This window comes from Eurytemora carolleeae, unplaced genomic scaffold, assembly GCF_000591075.1.
Source record: "Eurytemora carolleeae unplaced genomic scaffold, Eaff_2.0 scaffold23, whole genome shotgun sequence".
NCBI lineage: Eukaryota > Metazoa > Arthropoda > Copepoda > Calanoida > Temoridae > Eurytemora > Eurytemora carolleeae.
The window spans coordinates 548,324-563,206 of record NW_019396045.1 but is presented as its reverse complement, the minus strand read 5'-3'; the positions used below and the strand labels follow the sequence as shown (position 1 = coordinate 563,206).

General features: G+C 32.6%; 1 protein-coding gene across 3 annotated transcripts; it reads left to right on the top strand.

Annotated features, from left to right (window-relative positions):
• Positions 1–445: 445 nt before the first annotated feature.
• On the top strand, positions 446–14,353 carry LOC111702149 (uncharacterized). Of its 3 annotated transcripts, none has more exons than XM_023473733.1 (12): positions 446–551; positions 1,551–1,904; positions 2,139–2,195; positions 2,532–2,619; positions 7,278–7,373; positions 8,653–8,810; positions 9,103–9,168; positions 9,538–9,615; positions 10,648–10,742; positions 11,269–11,615; positions 12,305–12,447; positions 12,797–14,353. In XM_023473733.1, the coding sequence occupies exons 2-12, from the start codon at positions 1,560–1,562 to the stop codon at positions 13,148–13,150; spliced, it is 1,827 nt and encodes a 608-aa protein (XP_023329501.1). In that variant the 5' UTR covers positions 446–551; positions 1,551–1,559; the 3' UTR covers positions 13,151–14,353. The 3 variants fall into 3 exon arrangements, with proteins under 3 accessions (XP_023329501.1, XP_023329517.1, XP_023329509.1); XM_023473741.1 differs by lacking the exon at positions 446–551 and adding an exon at positions 1,269–1,273; XM_023473749.1 differs by lacking the exon at positions 7,278–7,373.
• Positions 14,354–14,883: the final 530 nt, after the last annotated feature.

Here is a 14,883-nt window from a genome sequence, read left to right as displayed (position 1 = left end):
AAATGATCTGGTTTAAGTTAAAACAAACTACTTTTTCTTTTTATTATAAAGGGATTGTTCATTAGATTTAATAAAGGGAGGCACTATGAAACTTTATAGTTTTGCAACCTAATGGTGTAAATCTGATATATTTCAGACGTTTTGTTCGACATCATCCTTATTTCTTAAACTGAATAAATGAAATAAATGTTTCCGAAATAATAAATTAGATTTTATTACTCTTCTCTCTTTCGATCTTCTCTACAGTTAAGAAAGACAAAAACCATCATGACTCACACCTTAAATAAATCCCCTCCTATCCACCGGAACCCCCCCCCCCCCCTAATTGTATCCTCTGCCGTAAGCCTGGAATGTCGTCATATTTCTAACCTGTCTTAATAAGTATATTCTGCAATATAACGTAACCTCCATTCCTACACTATCTATCTATCTTCAGCATCCAGTATCCTCACTAACCTCCTAACTAACCTCACTATCCTCTGCTTTCCAATATCGATCCTCAGCAGTTCGCTGGAGGTCTTCACAGTACACGTTCATATACAGATATACAGGTAGAAATATACAGATATACAGGTAGATATATACAGATATACAGGTAGACATATACATATATACAGATATACAGGTACATACAGATACACAGATATACAGGTAGAAATATACGGATATACAGGTAGATATATACAGATATACAGATATACAGGTAGATATATACAGATATACAGATACACAGGGAGATATATATAGATATACAGATATACAGGTAGATATATACGGATATACAGGTAGATATATACAGATATAAAGGTAGATATATATACAGATATACAGATATACAGGTAGATATATACAGATATACAGGTAGATATATACAGATATACAGGTAGATATATACGGATATACAGGTAGATATATACAGATATAAAGGTAGATATATACGGATATACAAGTAGATATATACAGATATACAGGAAGATATATACAGATATACAGGTAGATATATACAGATATACAGGTAGAAATATATACAGATATACAGGTAGATTATACAGATATACAGGAAGATATATTTAAATATAGAGATATACAGGTAGATATTTACAGATATACAGATATACAGGTATATATATACAGAAATACAGATATACAAATATACAGAAATGCAGGTAGATATATACAGATATTTACGGATATACAGGTAGATATTTACATATATACAGATATACAGACATACATAAGATATGCAGGTAGATATAAATATACAGATATACAGGTAGATATTTACAGACATACAGATATACAGATGGGTATATACAGATATTTACAGATATACAAGTAGATATATACAGATATTTACAGATATACAGGTAGATATATACAGATATTTACAGATATACAGGTAGATATATACAGATATACAGTCTCTTGGAGCTAGGTGCGTACTTTAAAAGATTTTCCTTAGAAAAAAGTTCTGTGAATATACAAAGTGTCGAAGAGTATTTAAAATATTTCAAGATAAACAGAAAAATATTAATTCTAAACACTTTTAGGAGTTGGAGATGAGCACCTATTCCCGGCGGGAAGAGATTCCTCCTGGATACGGAGCTGGACATAGTCAGGTTCCTCCTAGATATGATGGACGGGGAGACTCTCCTCCAGTATACGGAGGTGTTCATTATCCGTCCTTTCCTATCCTAGATCCTACCAGAGTTCGTGGACTAGCTCCAGGACTTGTAGATCCTAGACTAGTAGATCCTCGGCTAGTAGATCCCCGACTTGTAGATCCTCGACTTGTAGATCCTCGACTTGTAGATCCTCGACTACTTGGAGGAGGACGTGGACAGCCTCCAGTTCGACCTCGTAGTGCTCGACGACGACAAGTAGAAGAGGTCGAAGACAACGAGGAAACACTTCATTAAACAAAATATCTTCCATATCTACAAACTTTTTATTCAAAGTGGATTCAAGAAAAAATTTAAATTTAAATTTCAAAATTGTAACCTTCTCTTTCAACCTAAAATAGATCACTGTAAACCAAACATTTTCCTATTTGCCTTCTTATACTTGATAAAACATTTTTGTAGAAAGCAACTTTGTTTTAAAGATTTTTTAAATCTTTTAGTGAAGTGTTTTTGAAGGCTGATGGTGGATATGGATTTGGTAGAGGGAAAACTATAGTTGTCTTTGCTATAATGGTAATAATAATAATGATAATAATAATAATAATAATAATAGTAATAATAATAATAATAATGATAATAATAATGATAATAATAATAATAATAATAATGATAATTAATAATAACAATAATAATAATAATAATAATAATAATAATAATAATAATAATTATAATAGTAATAATAATAATAATGATAATAGTAATAATAATAATGATTCAGTTCACAAGAAAAACTGTTGTTTAAAATTCTAAAAAATTGAAAAATGAAGGAAAAATTACGATGGATACTTTTGCATGAGTCAAGAGACCAAATAAAGCGCAAAATAAAAAAATGTTGATGTTATTATTCAGGTTGGTTGCTTTGCTGTTCTCTGGCCTAAAATATTCTATCCTATGCTGTTTGGAGGAACACCAGCAGATAATGCTATCTATGATGAAGGTTAATACATATTTCAAAATAAAACCTAAAGGTTGTAAAAAAACCTTATCCCGAGAAAAGCAAATCTTAAACGAGGAACATACTTATGTTAAGGACTTCTTATTAATACACTCAAGTGTGTATCAATTTACACTTAAAGTGGCTGACATCGTAATTTCAAGTGACCTACCATTGCAAAGACGACAATAACCTTAAAACTATGTCTGCTCAAGCATGAATTAGATACCAATGCTTATACATTAAGAAACTGATTATTTTCAATTGTGGGTTCTCTACAATTGATATTTAGGCACTTCTACTGCAGGAAAACATAAAGGAATTGTCAGAATTAAACAAGTACTTTTAATCCTAAAGAACGACAATATCTTCCATATTATTGATCGAGAAAGATATTAAGGGTACTATTGTCAACAAAGTATTGCATGGATTGTCACTTGAAATTACGCTTACAGTCCCTTTAATAAAAAAGAAACAAATTCAATAGACAGTTTTTTCCAAGTTTAAAAAGTGTTTGAAACGTTACAAACAAAGTAAACTGGTTAAAGAAGCAAAAAATTCACATATGTTTTATTATCCATTTGTCAAGGAACTGCATGTACACTTACCGCAATCTCTTTATATTTGCAACTTGATTGTGTAAACCTTTGATATTTCATACTATTTGACTATTCAAACTGACATAACTTAGGCTCTAGTACAAAAGGTAGAAAGAATTACAAAAGGTAGAATTACAAAAGGTAGAGTTACAAAAGGTAGAATTACAAAAGGTAGAATTACAAAAGGTAGAACGAGCACTGCGGCTAGGATGGGCTGAGTGCTGTGACCTTTTAAATGTTGAATGTTTCTCCCCTTGTTTTGGGCCAGGTTAGGCTAAGGCAATTTCTTGGACAAGCGCCGCGGCCAGAACAGACAATTACAGTTTCAAAATCTATATATAAATTTGGCTTGTCTGTCTGTCTGTTTGTCTGTTTGTTTGTTTGTATCCAATAAACGTCAAAACGGCTGAACCGATCGGGGCCCAATTTTTTTGTGGAACATCTAGGGACCCCAGGGAAGGTTTATGAAAAATCAAAATTTTAAATATTTGTCTCCATCCACATTCGATCGTCATTAAATTTTTGAAAATTTTGAAAATCCACGAATTTTTTTGTGAAAATCCGCGAATTATTTTTGTTTTGTTTTACGATGTACACAAAGAGAACATGTTCACAATTAATTTAGAAGATGGGCGCGAAGTGCCCTATAAGGGCTAGTTTAAATTTAATTGCTGAATAAGAAGCGTGAAAAAGTAAGCTAAAAACAGTTAAGAGGCCGCAGCGCTCGGCCCAGAAATGGTCTTAACCTAACCTATCGGAACATGATCTAACATTTTTGTAGGTGACCAAATGCTCCATGCTGAATTCAAACGAGAAATGCCGTCTTGGGAATTTCTCAAAAAAGTTTCCTCAATTTTCTGCAAACATTGGAAAATTTTCTTGATTCTCAAAAATTGGAAAATTCGACCTTTGGAACGTTCTACCTTATGTAATTCTACTTTTTGACCGTTCTTGCGTTCTACCTTCTGAATATTCTACCTTTCGTCTTTCTACCTTTTGTAATTCTACCTAGTGTAATTCTACTTTTTGTAATTCTACCATATTCATCATTTATATTTGTCTAAAGCAAAATTACATTAAACAATATAAAAGTTTACAATTTAATACTAATACTCTTTTCGATATCGCATTTTATGATTGACAGGGTTTGCCAAAAAACAGGTTCCATGCAAGACTTTTAGCATGAGTATAGTTTAGCTATTCAGAGGTGGTTTTCAGAAATGGAGTTTCTTGGTCCCAGTCTAGTGTTTTTCGTTTTCTAAAAATGTGGTATGATGACAGCACTGCATGGCTTGATAGATTTTCGCACATTGCTTTGAAACCAACACTGGGTTTGCAGAACTTATGCAGTTTCTTTAGATTTGCTTTATTTGATGGTGAGATATATCCTCTTGAGCCGATTTCAAAAGGGTGAACAGACACATCCGTAGTTGTTATATCTGTGATAAAATGTTCATACTTTTTCATCTTTTGAGCGTTAGCATTTATTATATTTGTTTCCACTGGGACAGTAAGCTCCAAAATATCCATCTTTTCCTCCATTCTAGCTGGTTTCTGTGTGGTCACAAGGAGGTTGGGATGAACAGTACCTGCCCCTGGAAGGGTATTGGACGGGATGTCGGCATACATAAAAATTCGGTCAATATCAATTAATCCAGTGATATATTTAATAAGATTGTTGTGCCTCCAAGTATATCTTTTTTGGTGTAGTGCAACCTTGCAGCCATTCAAAATATGGTTTGTAGTTTCTTGTCTTCTACTTTGCAATTCAGCGCCTGCCTGTAGACATAGTTTACAGAGATCTGATGCAGATTTTCCCCATTGTAGAAGGTTAGTTTGTGTTGGCAGGGTGTCCAAATAGGAGTTGAGTAGAAATTTCAGTGTACCTTTCTTCAGATTGAACATGTAAGATTTCCAGATCATGTCAGATTTTTCAAGCATTGCCAGGCAGAGAAAATGTCCTTGTTTTATGAGTGTTTCTGTATGTTCTCTCCAGAAAGTTTAATTTTCATAAGGTACTTTTCACAGACAAATGTTTAATGTCTTGTAGCTTTGATGTTTGGAAGCTTGGTCGCTCAGGCATTTCTGCTTAAGCATAGTTCTCTAATGTGGCTTGTTGAAACATTTTTTTTTCTGCATAGTCTGTGATGGAAATTTTGCGGAGCCAATTTTTTTCCCTGTCTAATTTAGATTGTAAGGCAGAGTTAACTGTACATCGCCCAGTATTCTTATCCTAGTGTATGCTTGCGTCATAGTTGTTTTGTACAGGGTGGATATTGAAGTAATGTCTAGGCCAGGTTTCAAGTGTAGAGCAGCATTTGTTGCACAGGGTGGTAATCAAGTGCATTTTTCCACAAAGGAATTGCGTTTTTGCCACAAGCTTTGATTTTCTAATTGCAATATCGTTGTAACCCAATGTCGTAGACCTTTAATATTTCAAACTATGAATGCTATTAGATCAAATAATGCAAGTTTGAAATATCAAAGTTTTACTCATAAGGTTGCAAAGATAAAGGTTTTACAAAAACTGAACTTGAGGCAAAGACTCAATTCCTTTATCAGTGAATGTATCTAATTTCTTCAGCTGGCTTTCTGATAATATATGAACAGTGAGCAGAAATCGAATAGAAGGAATGAAATAATGTTTGTAGATCCAGACTTTATATTCATCCCGAATAAGAAGTGCATTAATGTTTATTAGTTTTTTTTTTTCAAATTCACTCTTGATGTAATCGAACGCATCATTCTAGTTTACCAGTAGGAAACAGAAGTTTGCCAAGGAATTTCTGCTCTACCTTTTGTACTGGAGCCAGAATTCATAGTTTTACACAGTAAAGGTCCTTCACAACAGGTTGCAAATATTTAGGGATTACAAAATTAGAATTTGTGGCGAGTACGTTCAGTTCCTTTCTTTTCAGTTCTTAAATAAAGAGCCAAATATTTTATTTAAAAATGTTTCAAACTTTACCATTACATTAATAATTCAATCCAGACAGTGTAAATATTTTTTCAAAAAGTTTTACTTCCCGCGTTATGCATATTTATATAATTTATATTTTGAATTTCACAAATTATTTAATTTTAGTAGTATAATATTAGACTTTTCATGGAAAATTAATTTCCATGATTTCCTTGAATCTTACCTCTCTGGTTTAGAATTGAAAGAATGAAAAAGTGAACGAAAAGTGGTCGATGTTAAATATTAAATTACATCAAATATTAAATTATAAATTTTAATTTTCTTTTGATGTCAGATTAAAACAAAACGTTTTTTGAGAGCAGGAATAGTTAATTTGAATTATACTATTCTCTCTTTTCAATTTTCTAAATTTATTCTTTCAATATTAAAACCTTATATTGTTATTTTATTGGAGGGTAATTATTTTATATTGCTAATTTGATATCGTAAACCAATATCTTTATCCTTCGCTTGGCATTTTTCAGAATCGTTTAAAAAGGGACTGTAAGCGTAATTTCAAGTAACCCACCCTGCTAGGGGGGCAATTCCTGATTTATAACCGTCTGGTCATCGAGTACAGAGATCACGGTGTATTAATCTATCGAAATGCGTTTAAATTCCTGTAAAAGGCGGTGTACGCTGCGCACAGTACAAACACAATTGAATCAGCTTATCTGTTCCTTGAAATTACTAAACATTCAAAGTTAAAGCGATTTTCAAAATTTGAAAGAAAAAATATATTTTCTTAATATTAATATTTGTTTAATATAAAACAAATTAAAGCGTGTCTCAAGATTGATAAGGATCAAATAGATTGTCAAGTACACTTGATAATTAATAAGTACTTGATAATCTATTGGATAAGGATCATTCCGACAACCTTGATCAATCATATATTTAAAGGGCACTGGTGTGAATCTGACACGTCAGTATCAAAATGGAGGGTATCTTTAAAATACTGCCTATTAAAGTACCTTTAAAAAATATTTTTATTTTCATGATCATATATATAAATGTTGAAATTTGTCAACATTAACAAATATCTGTGATTTATTGAAACCAATACATCTTATTACAAACATCACATACAATACATAATTCAGCTCTAGCGAGGTTGCCGTGTTGTTTACAAAGTAGTTCATCTTTACACCACAAGATGGAGTTAAACGCAAGATCAAATATTCTTCTCAAAAAAGAGTGTAAGAGTGTTCAAGACTGAGAATTGTTTGAAGATAAAGCTAGAATATTATAGCTTCAAACGTATGTTAGATTTAGAATCTTAGAATAGTCACAAAACTAACAATATAACAGCACTTTTGACCCCAGGGCCTTCATTTGAGACAATGGCTACTATATATTCTTTAAAATTATATTTTTTAAGCAAAACAATTTTCAATAAATAATCAAAGGAATTAAGCCAAAAACTCTAATTTTCTAAACGCTTTTTCTTTGGAACCAAATGTTGCAGACCTTAGATATTTCAAACTATGAACTCTGTTAGATCAAATAATCTGAGTTTGAAATATCAAAGGTTTACAATATCGAGTTCTAAAGATATTGAAGTTTAAATATTTGATTTTGTTCCAAAGACTCAATTCCTTTCTCAAACTTCGACATTAACCTCAAACTGTGACTATTCGATCCAGGAGAATTTAAAGATTGAATTATCGAAAGACTGCAACATAATGATTGCAAGGATATAAAGTTAGAAGAATAGTGTCCTTTGCTTAAAGACTATTATTTTTAGAACAAACTGTCATGGAATCTTGAATATTGTGCTCCAGAATTTTATCAATAAACTACTAACACAATATAGAAAATTTGCTTACATGTGTCAGTCAAAATTTTCAAGAGAAGAATTTTAATCAGAAATGACAGAACACGGAGATTCTTTTTTGTGTGTGAAAAATGTGTAGTTTTAAACATGGTTTGAATATAAATATAGAAAATTTGAAAATATCTGTAAATATCGACAATCTCGTAAGAATTCTAAATGTCTTATAAAATCTTAATGGACTTTCCATTATGTTCTTTATAAAACATAAATCAATTTTATGAAATCTCTACATTTTCTTAAAGAATAAATTATGAAAAAATTAGTTAAAAAGGATGTGAACTCTTATTTTTTTTATTTTAACCTAAATGTTTGCAACGATTTTTAGAAAATGTGAAAGATTAGAGATAGTTGAGAGAAATCAGTTTCTTTTCCTTCTAAATTTTTTTTCTAACAATTTTAAATAATGTTTTTTCTTCTTAGGTATCTAAAATAAAGAACACTATTTTCAAAGAAGTTATACTTGCCATTTTTTCCACCTATAATTGTTCAACCTGATGGAAGAAAACATTTCAACTTTTAGAAATACATTTAAAGCTATATTCTGAATCTATCTAACTTTTTAGACCTTTTTTTGATTAATAAAATATCTTAAAATTAATTTTAAAAAGTGATTTTTGGAAGAAAAAAATGTTCTCTCTTAGTTCAAGAGCGTCCTGGTCCCGGGTTTCCTAAATCTGGTCCTATCCACGCCGCTATGCAGGAGAGAGGTAGACTAGGAGCTCATCCTGGTACCGGTCCAACGGCGGGCATACCGCCGCCACCGCCGGTCAGAACCGTCGAGAAGGAATGGAGAGATAGGGTAATTTGTTTTACTAAAAATTGAAGCTCTTGCTAAATGAGTTGTTAACTTTGAACCAAACAGTTACTGAAAACACGTATTGGGAACATTAAAAGCATGTTACCGACTTATTAAGCCTCTAACCTTGGTCACATTTTCCGATTCAAGAATTACACGCCTTTGAGTCTTTGCCACAAACTCAAATATTATAGTCCCGTATTTTTGTGCAATCCATGATGTATACAAGATCCAATCCAATATGCTGTGGGACACCCTTTATTATATGACAAAGTTTATGTACTGTATTGTTTAGGGTGGACCCATGCCTGGTATGAGACCAAATATGCCAGGGCTAGGTGTACAAGCACAACAACCTAAGGTAACAGACGTTTCTTCTTGTTTTTAATTTTTAGTTAGTTCGTCGGGCTGTTCAGATCCAATATAAACCAACTAAAACCAATCGGTTAGTTTCTTTATTGACATCAGGGACTAAATTTTATGAATGTGAGAAAGGCTGAACTACGTTGAATTAAACCACTTCTATTTAGCTTGACCCGGTGCACAAGAGAACTGGTTAAACCAGCGGTATGTGGTTCAAATACTTCTCGCTATTTATAAAATCGAGGCCCTGTGTAGGTTTATAATTGGTCAGATTAAAAAGTTTACCCCCAAAATTTATTTGAATGTGTTAGGTTCTGCTTAAAATTAAAAAATGTATTAAAATCGTGAAATTATCTGTTTTTACTAGGGTGGAGGATCTATGGGCGTGATAATGCCTATTTACACTGTAGGAATCATCATTTTCTTCATGTATACAACAATGAAGGTAAACCCTTTTAGGGACTGTGAGCGCAGGGGCGTACGAGAGCATTTGTTTGGGAGGAGGGGGGGGACATTTTGTCCACTGGACTCATCAGACACTCCATCTTAATACTGCAGGTGTAAGTTTCAAGCTAGGGGTGAAAATTAGGTTTGGAAACGTTTCTTTAAAAATATCTATATTTTCATAGGAACGATACATATTGTATTATAGATAATCAAAGATATATTTAAACTGAAGGCAGTATTGATTAAAGCTTTTTTAGTTAAGGGCAAAAGTGAGATTTTAAGGTATTTTTTAAATGGGCGCCCTTCCCTTAAGGGGGGCACGCAAAAGGTGGGTGCAAGGTGCACGGCCCCCTCCCCCCTCGTACGCCTTTGTGTAAGCCTAATTTAATGTTACCCTCCATACAAAGATCACAATGCCCGATTCACAACGGTACTATTAAAAGCTTTGACTAGCTGATAAAGTATGAATTAGATATCAATGATTATGATGTTGTAAACAAATAATTTTCAATTGTGGTATCTATAGAAAGCATTTGGGAATTATGAGATATAAAAACTTTTAAACATACAAACAACGACAATATCTTTCACATTATTGCCCAGGTAAAGGTTTTATGAATGCCGCTGTGAATCGGGCATTGCCATCTTTGCATGGAGGGTCAATGGAAATTGCGCTCACAGTCCCTTTCACAAAATTAAATATTGTTTTTTAATTTGTGGAAAAGTTTCCTAACAAACCCCAAAAGTTTTAAACACAAAGTTTGGTTTGTCAACCCAACTTGAAATTAAACAATAAAGAAAACGGAGAGAAATGCACAGCGTTTTTTTCTTAGGGAGTTGCGACATTTTGGCTAAAAATGTTTTCTTTTGTCAATTCATCATTTTTTGTCATAAGATGATTTTCTGTAAATACCTATTGTAGATAATGTTCAAGAATAATAGTGAGGATGAGGAGAATCAACTAATCTATTTGTAGATAATGTTCAAGAATAAGAATAAGAATGAGGAGAATAAACTAATATATTTGTAGATAATGTTCAAGAATAAGAATGAGGATGAGGATGAAGAAGAGGAGAGTACTGAACCTAATCCTAAACTGCATGAGGAACCATATTCCAACTCTAGGTATCAACTGTTCTAATAAATACAGGGTTATCCAAAAAGAATAAGACTGATTTGTTCTTTTGTAACATAAATTTGTTCCTTAGACCTCTACTCACTTTTTAATCGTGAATTTAAGGTCGTCTTTGAATTCCACCATTTAAGGGTTACCCTGCATGCGCACTACACCTACCGCATCTAAATAATTCATTTGTTTCATTGTATTTTATTTACAGGGATTAGATTTCCACATATTCTGATGATATTTACGTAATCGACAATTTCAACAGATTTAAGGCTCTTTTAAAATGACAAAAATAATGAAAGTCTTTAAAAATCCTTGCAGTATTTTTTAGACAGGTTTAATCGAATTACCTGAAAAAAGTCATTTTATAGTTCAAGTTGCATCGAAGCTTAAAACCTAGTGAAAGATAATGTTTAACAATCCATTCTGCATATTTTGGCATAAATGCTGGGTAAAATGTTTATTGTTCTAAGTACACTGCAGTAGCAAGGCTTCTGTATAATGATTATTGTCTACTGTATACAGGTATCCTGAGAACGGTCGTTTACCTTCTTATCCTGTTCCAGACCAACCTCCTCCCTATCCATACCCTACTAATGGTTCACCTCTGGGTAGTCCTCCAGGTTATACTCCTGGAGTACCTGAAGTACCCGGAGTAACTGAACCAACCGGAGTTCCGGGACTGGATCGGAAGAAGAGGGTTGAGTTCGCAGAACCGCTAATCCAAGATGAAGAGACGGTACCCGGAGCTAAAACTGAACCTGAACCTAAGATAAAGGAACCTGTATCTAGTAAAGGATCCAAGGAAGGATATATTGGTTCCATATTTCCCAGATTAACAGGATCTTCGCAAACACCGGAGGTGGATCCAAGTAAGAAAATATATTTTAATGAATTTTTTATAATTTTCATGCTTAATCGAATTTTTTTAACTACTAAAGGAATTGAGTCTTTGCCACCAACTCTGATTTTCTAATCCCTTTATCATTGTTTAGACCTTAGATATTTCAAAATATGAATTCTCTCAGTCTAAGTTTAAAATATCAAAGGTTTTCACTATAGCTAGGGTGGTAAAAATATAGGGATCAGAAAGTTTGAGAACCTTAGTTAATTTATTATGAAAACTGTTGAAACCAGATTAAATTCTGACAATTAAAACCATGCTACAGTAGCTTTTTAAATTATCTTCTTTTCACGAAAGAAAGCTCTTCGCTCATCTAGAAAAATATACGCTATAGGCGCCCAAACTTGGGCAACGCCTCATATTCCTGTTAGCTTAAGATAAAAACGACCAACTCCATCATTTCTAAGAACGTTTTAGATTCTGACAACTTCCTTTATTGTGAATTGTAGTATAGACCTGGAAACCCCTTTTATAGAGAAACCAAATTAAAAGTAATTAAGTTTCTCATTCATTCTTATTCAGACAAAAAGATAAAGGTACAGTTGTGAATCTGACAAGCCAAGTTATAAATGAGGGATGAATTGAAATTACGTGTACAGTCCCTTTAATTGATTTTCATTTATCAGTCCCTATAATTGGTTTTCATTTATGATTCAGGAGATCTTGAGATCAGTCTCCTGAAGAAGAGGTTAGAAGAGACAGAGAAGGCGATGGAGAGAATAGTTCTCCAGATGGGAGCTGTTACTAGCAGACTGTCTCCTCTCATCCTGGCTCAGGCTATGGAGGGACCCGGAGCCCAGGTAAATTCATGATTAACAGTCAATGTTTCTGATTAACAGACTGAATTAGACGAATTTCATTCCGCTTTATATTGGTTATATTTTTAGAGCATTTTCCTGATATTCTTAATTGTTATCTCTGTTTTAACCATTTTTTTCATTTTGCCAGATTTTTAATGATTTAACCATTTTATTTTTTATCTAAACTTCATTTTTTAAACTTTCTGCTTGATAATCAAAAGCAAATTGTGATGCGGTATTTCAACTGTCTTTTAACTCTGTCTTAATTTGATTTTGAGTTTTTCTGAAACAGTACAATTTGTTTTCTTTTTTAAACCAACTTTCCCTTCTATGTATCATTCTATTTCAGTCTGGTTTTGGACATCAATGCATTCATTCTCATCATGTAGGAACTAATTCCGAAAAACTAGAAGCTAAAGCTGAGTATGTAGAAAGAGTAGATCCTGTTGATCCTGAAAATATTACCAAACCTGAAGAAAACCTCATCAATGATATTACTGAAGATAAACTAGAACTGAAAGAACATGAAACTGTAGATAAGAAAGGCAAGGATTCTAAGAAGATTAATGATGAAGTTGAAGATTCAGATGATAATACTAATGTTGTGAATTCTAATTCTGAATCAAGTTCAGATTCGGACGATAAACTGAAAAATAACAATGAGAAAGATAAAATGCTGAAAGAGGTTGAAGATAGTGATTAAAAATGCTCTTAAAGGGACTATCCACGATATTTTTAAGTGACCCTCTATTAACTGAGTGGCATGTCCGAATCCCAATATATACCCTTTAAAGTCTTTTTCAGACCAGAGCAAGATCTGTCCATCATTTTCTATTTGAATTTTTTTTTTTTTTTTTTTCTATCGTGGGTTCTCTTGAATAGTGACTTGCGCATTTCTGCTTCAGACACACTAGAAGATATTGCCAAAATTTAACACTTTTTAAGCTGAAAGAAAAACGACGTGTCTTCAAGATAATTGGTGAAGGGGTGCTGTTGTGAGTCGGGCATGCTTCTAATTTTTTAAATGGAAAGTCACCTAGAGCATACGATGCCATTGCCTTTAATTTAAGTTAACCAATTAGTCCCAATAATGTTGTTTTCAACCTATAAAATAATCTTATTAAAATTTATCTAATTTATAGAATTAAAGGAGCTGTTATTTAAATAAGGTATTATTAATAGCAGACGATATATTAGCCGTAAAAAAAAAACCTTTAAATGGTTGAAAACAACGTTGGCGTTGATAATTTAAAAGATAAAATACAGTAATCGCCAGCATAAAGGGAAACTGAAAGACGACTTAAATATCGATCTATGTTGTGTTAACTGTTTTCCTAATTTCAAGTGACCCATACGTTGATAGAGTGTCATGTACGATTCCCAACAGGTACCCTTACACGTTTTGTATGATTAAGTATGAATTAGATATTTATTTTTAATGGATTATTCCAATTTGCATAGTTTCCCTACAAAAGTGAGTCGCGCATTTCTTGCTGCAAAAAAATGGAAAATTTTCAGAATTAAACACTGTCCAAGCCAAAAACAAGAGAACGACTAGTATTCCCCATTATTGATTCAGATTAAGGTTTCAAGGGTACCGTTGTGAATTGCACATTCTCTCTGAAGATGAAGGGTTCACTACTTTAAATTCGAGAAACAATTTCTTTGGTTTGAAAGTCGTATTTTTATTCCACAGAAAATTGTTATACATGAGAATTGTCGAAAAATTTTAAAATTGACAAAACTTGACCTAGAACCCTAGAATATATGCAATACACCTTGTAAGACCGGGATATTAAAAACCTGATAATTATTTTTATTTTATATAGTCTTGCCTTTCATATATTTACCTTGTCGTGTTTTATTTATTTTGACCTTTTTGTATAAAAATATAGAATACAACCTTCATTTTTTCTTAGTTTAGGAACCCAGCTTTGCCTGTAAACTTAGTTTTTTTTTAAAGTCAACCTATTCAACCTAGACCAAACTAAGACCATTCCCGTGGTTCTACAGAGTACCTCAGTTAACATTTGAGGCAAATCGATTCAGGGGTTTCTGAGTTTTGCTCCAAACACACAAACAGCCATGCCTACTTAATATTATAGATTCTAGGACGGGTTGGAGTTTTAATAGAATTCTAAATATATTTTTGGACAATTAGTAAGGTTTTTTCCTATCCTCTTTTTGGAACTTTTTACAAGAAAATATAGAATAAAACTTTATTGTTTATTCTGGACGGGTTGGAGTTTTCTTAGAGTTCTAATTAAATTCTAGGATAATTAATCTTTATCTCTCTATCTGCAGAGTCTGTATATGTCTTTCCAGACAGAACAGAGAAGTTCGTGTATTTTCTTTTTCAAACTATTTTTCAATTCTTACATTCTTGCAAGTTGCAACCTGAGTCTAAAACTAAAGAACGAAAAGTTTTGACTTAAA

Coding starts and splice junctions, on each gene's coding strand:
- LOC111702149 (XM_023473733.1), top strand. CDS start 1,560: ATGAGCACCTATTCCCGGCGGGAAGAGATTCCTCCTGGATACGGAGCT. Junction 1,905..2,138: donor AAGAGGTCGAAGACAACGAG/GAAACACTTCAT, acceptor GTGTTTTTGAAG/GCTGATGGTGGATATGGATT. Junction 2,196..2,531: donor TAGTTGTCTTTGCTATAATG/GTAATAATAATA, acceptor GTTATTATTCAG/GTTGGTTGCTTTGCTGTTCT.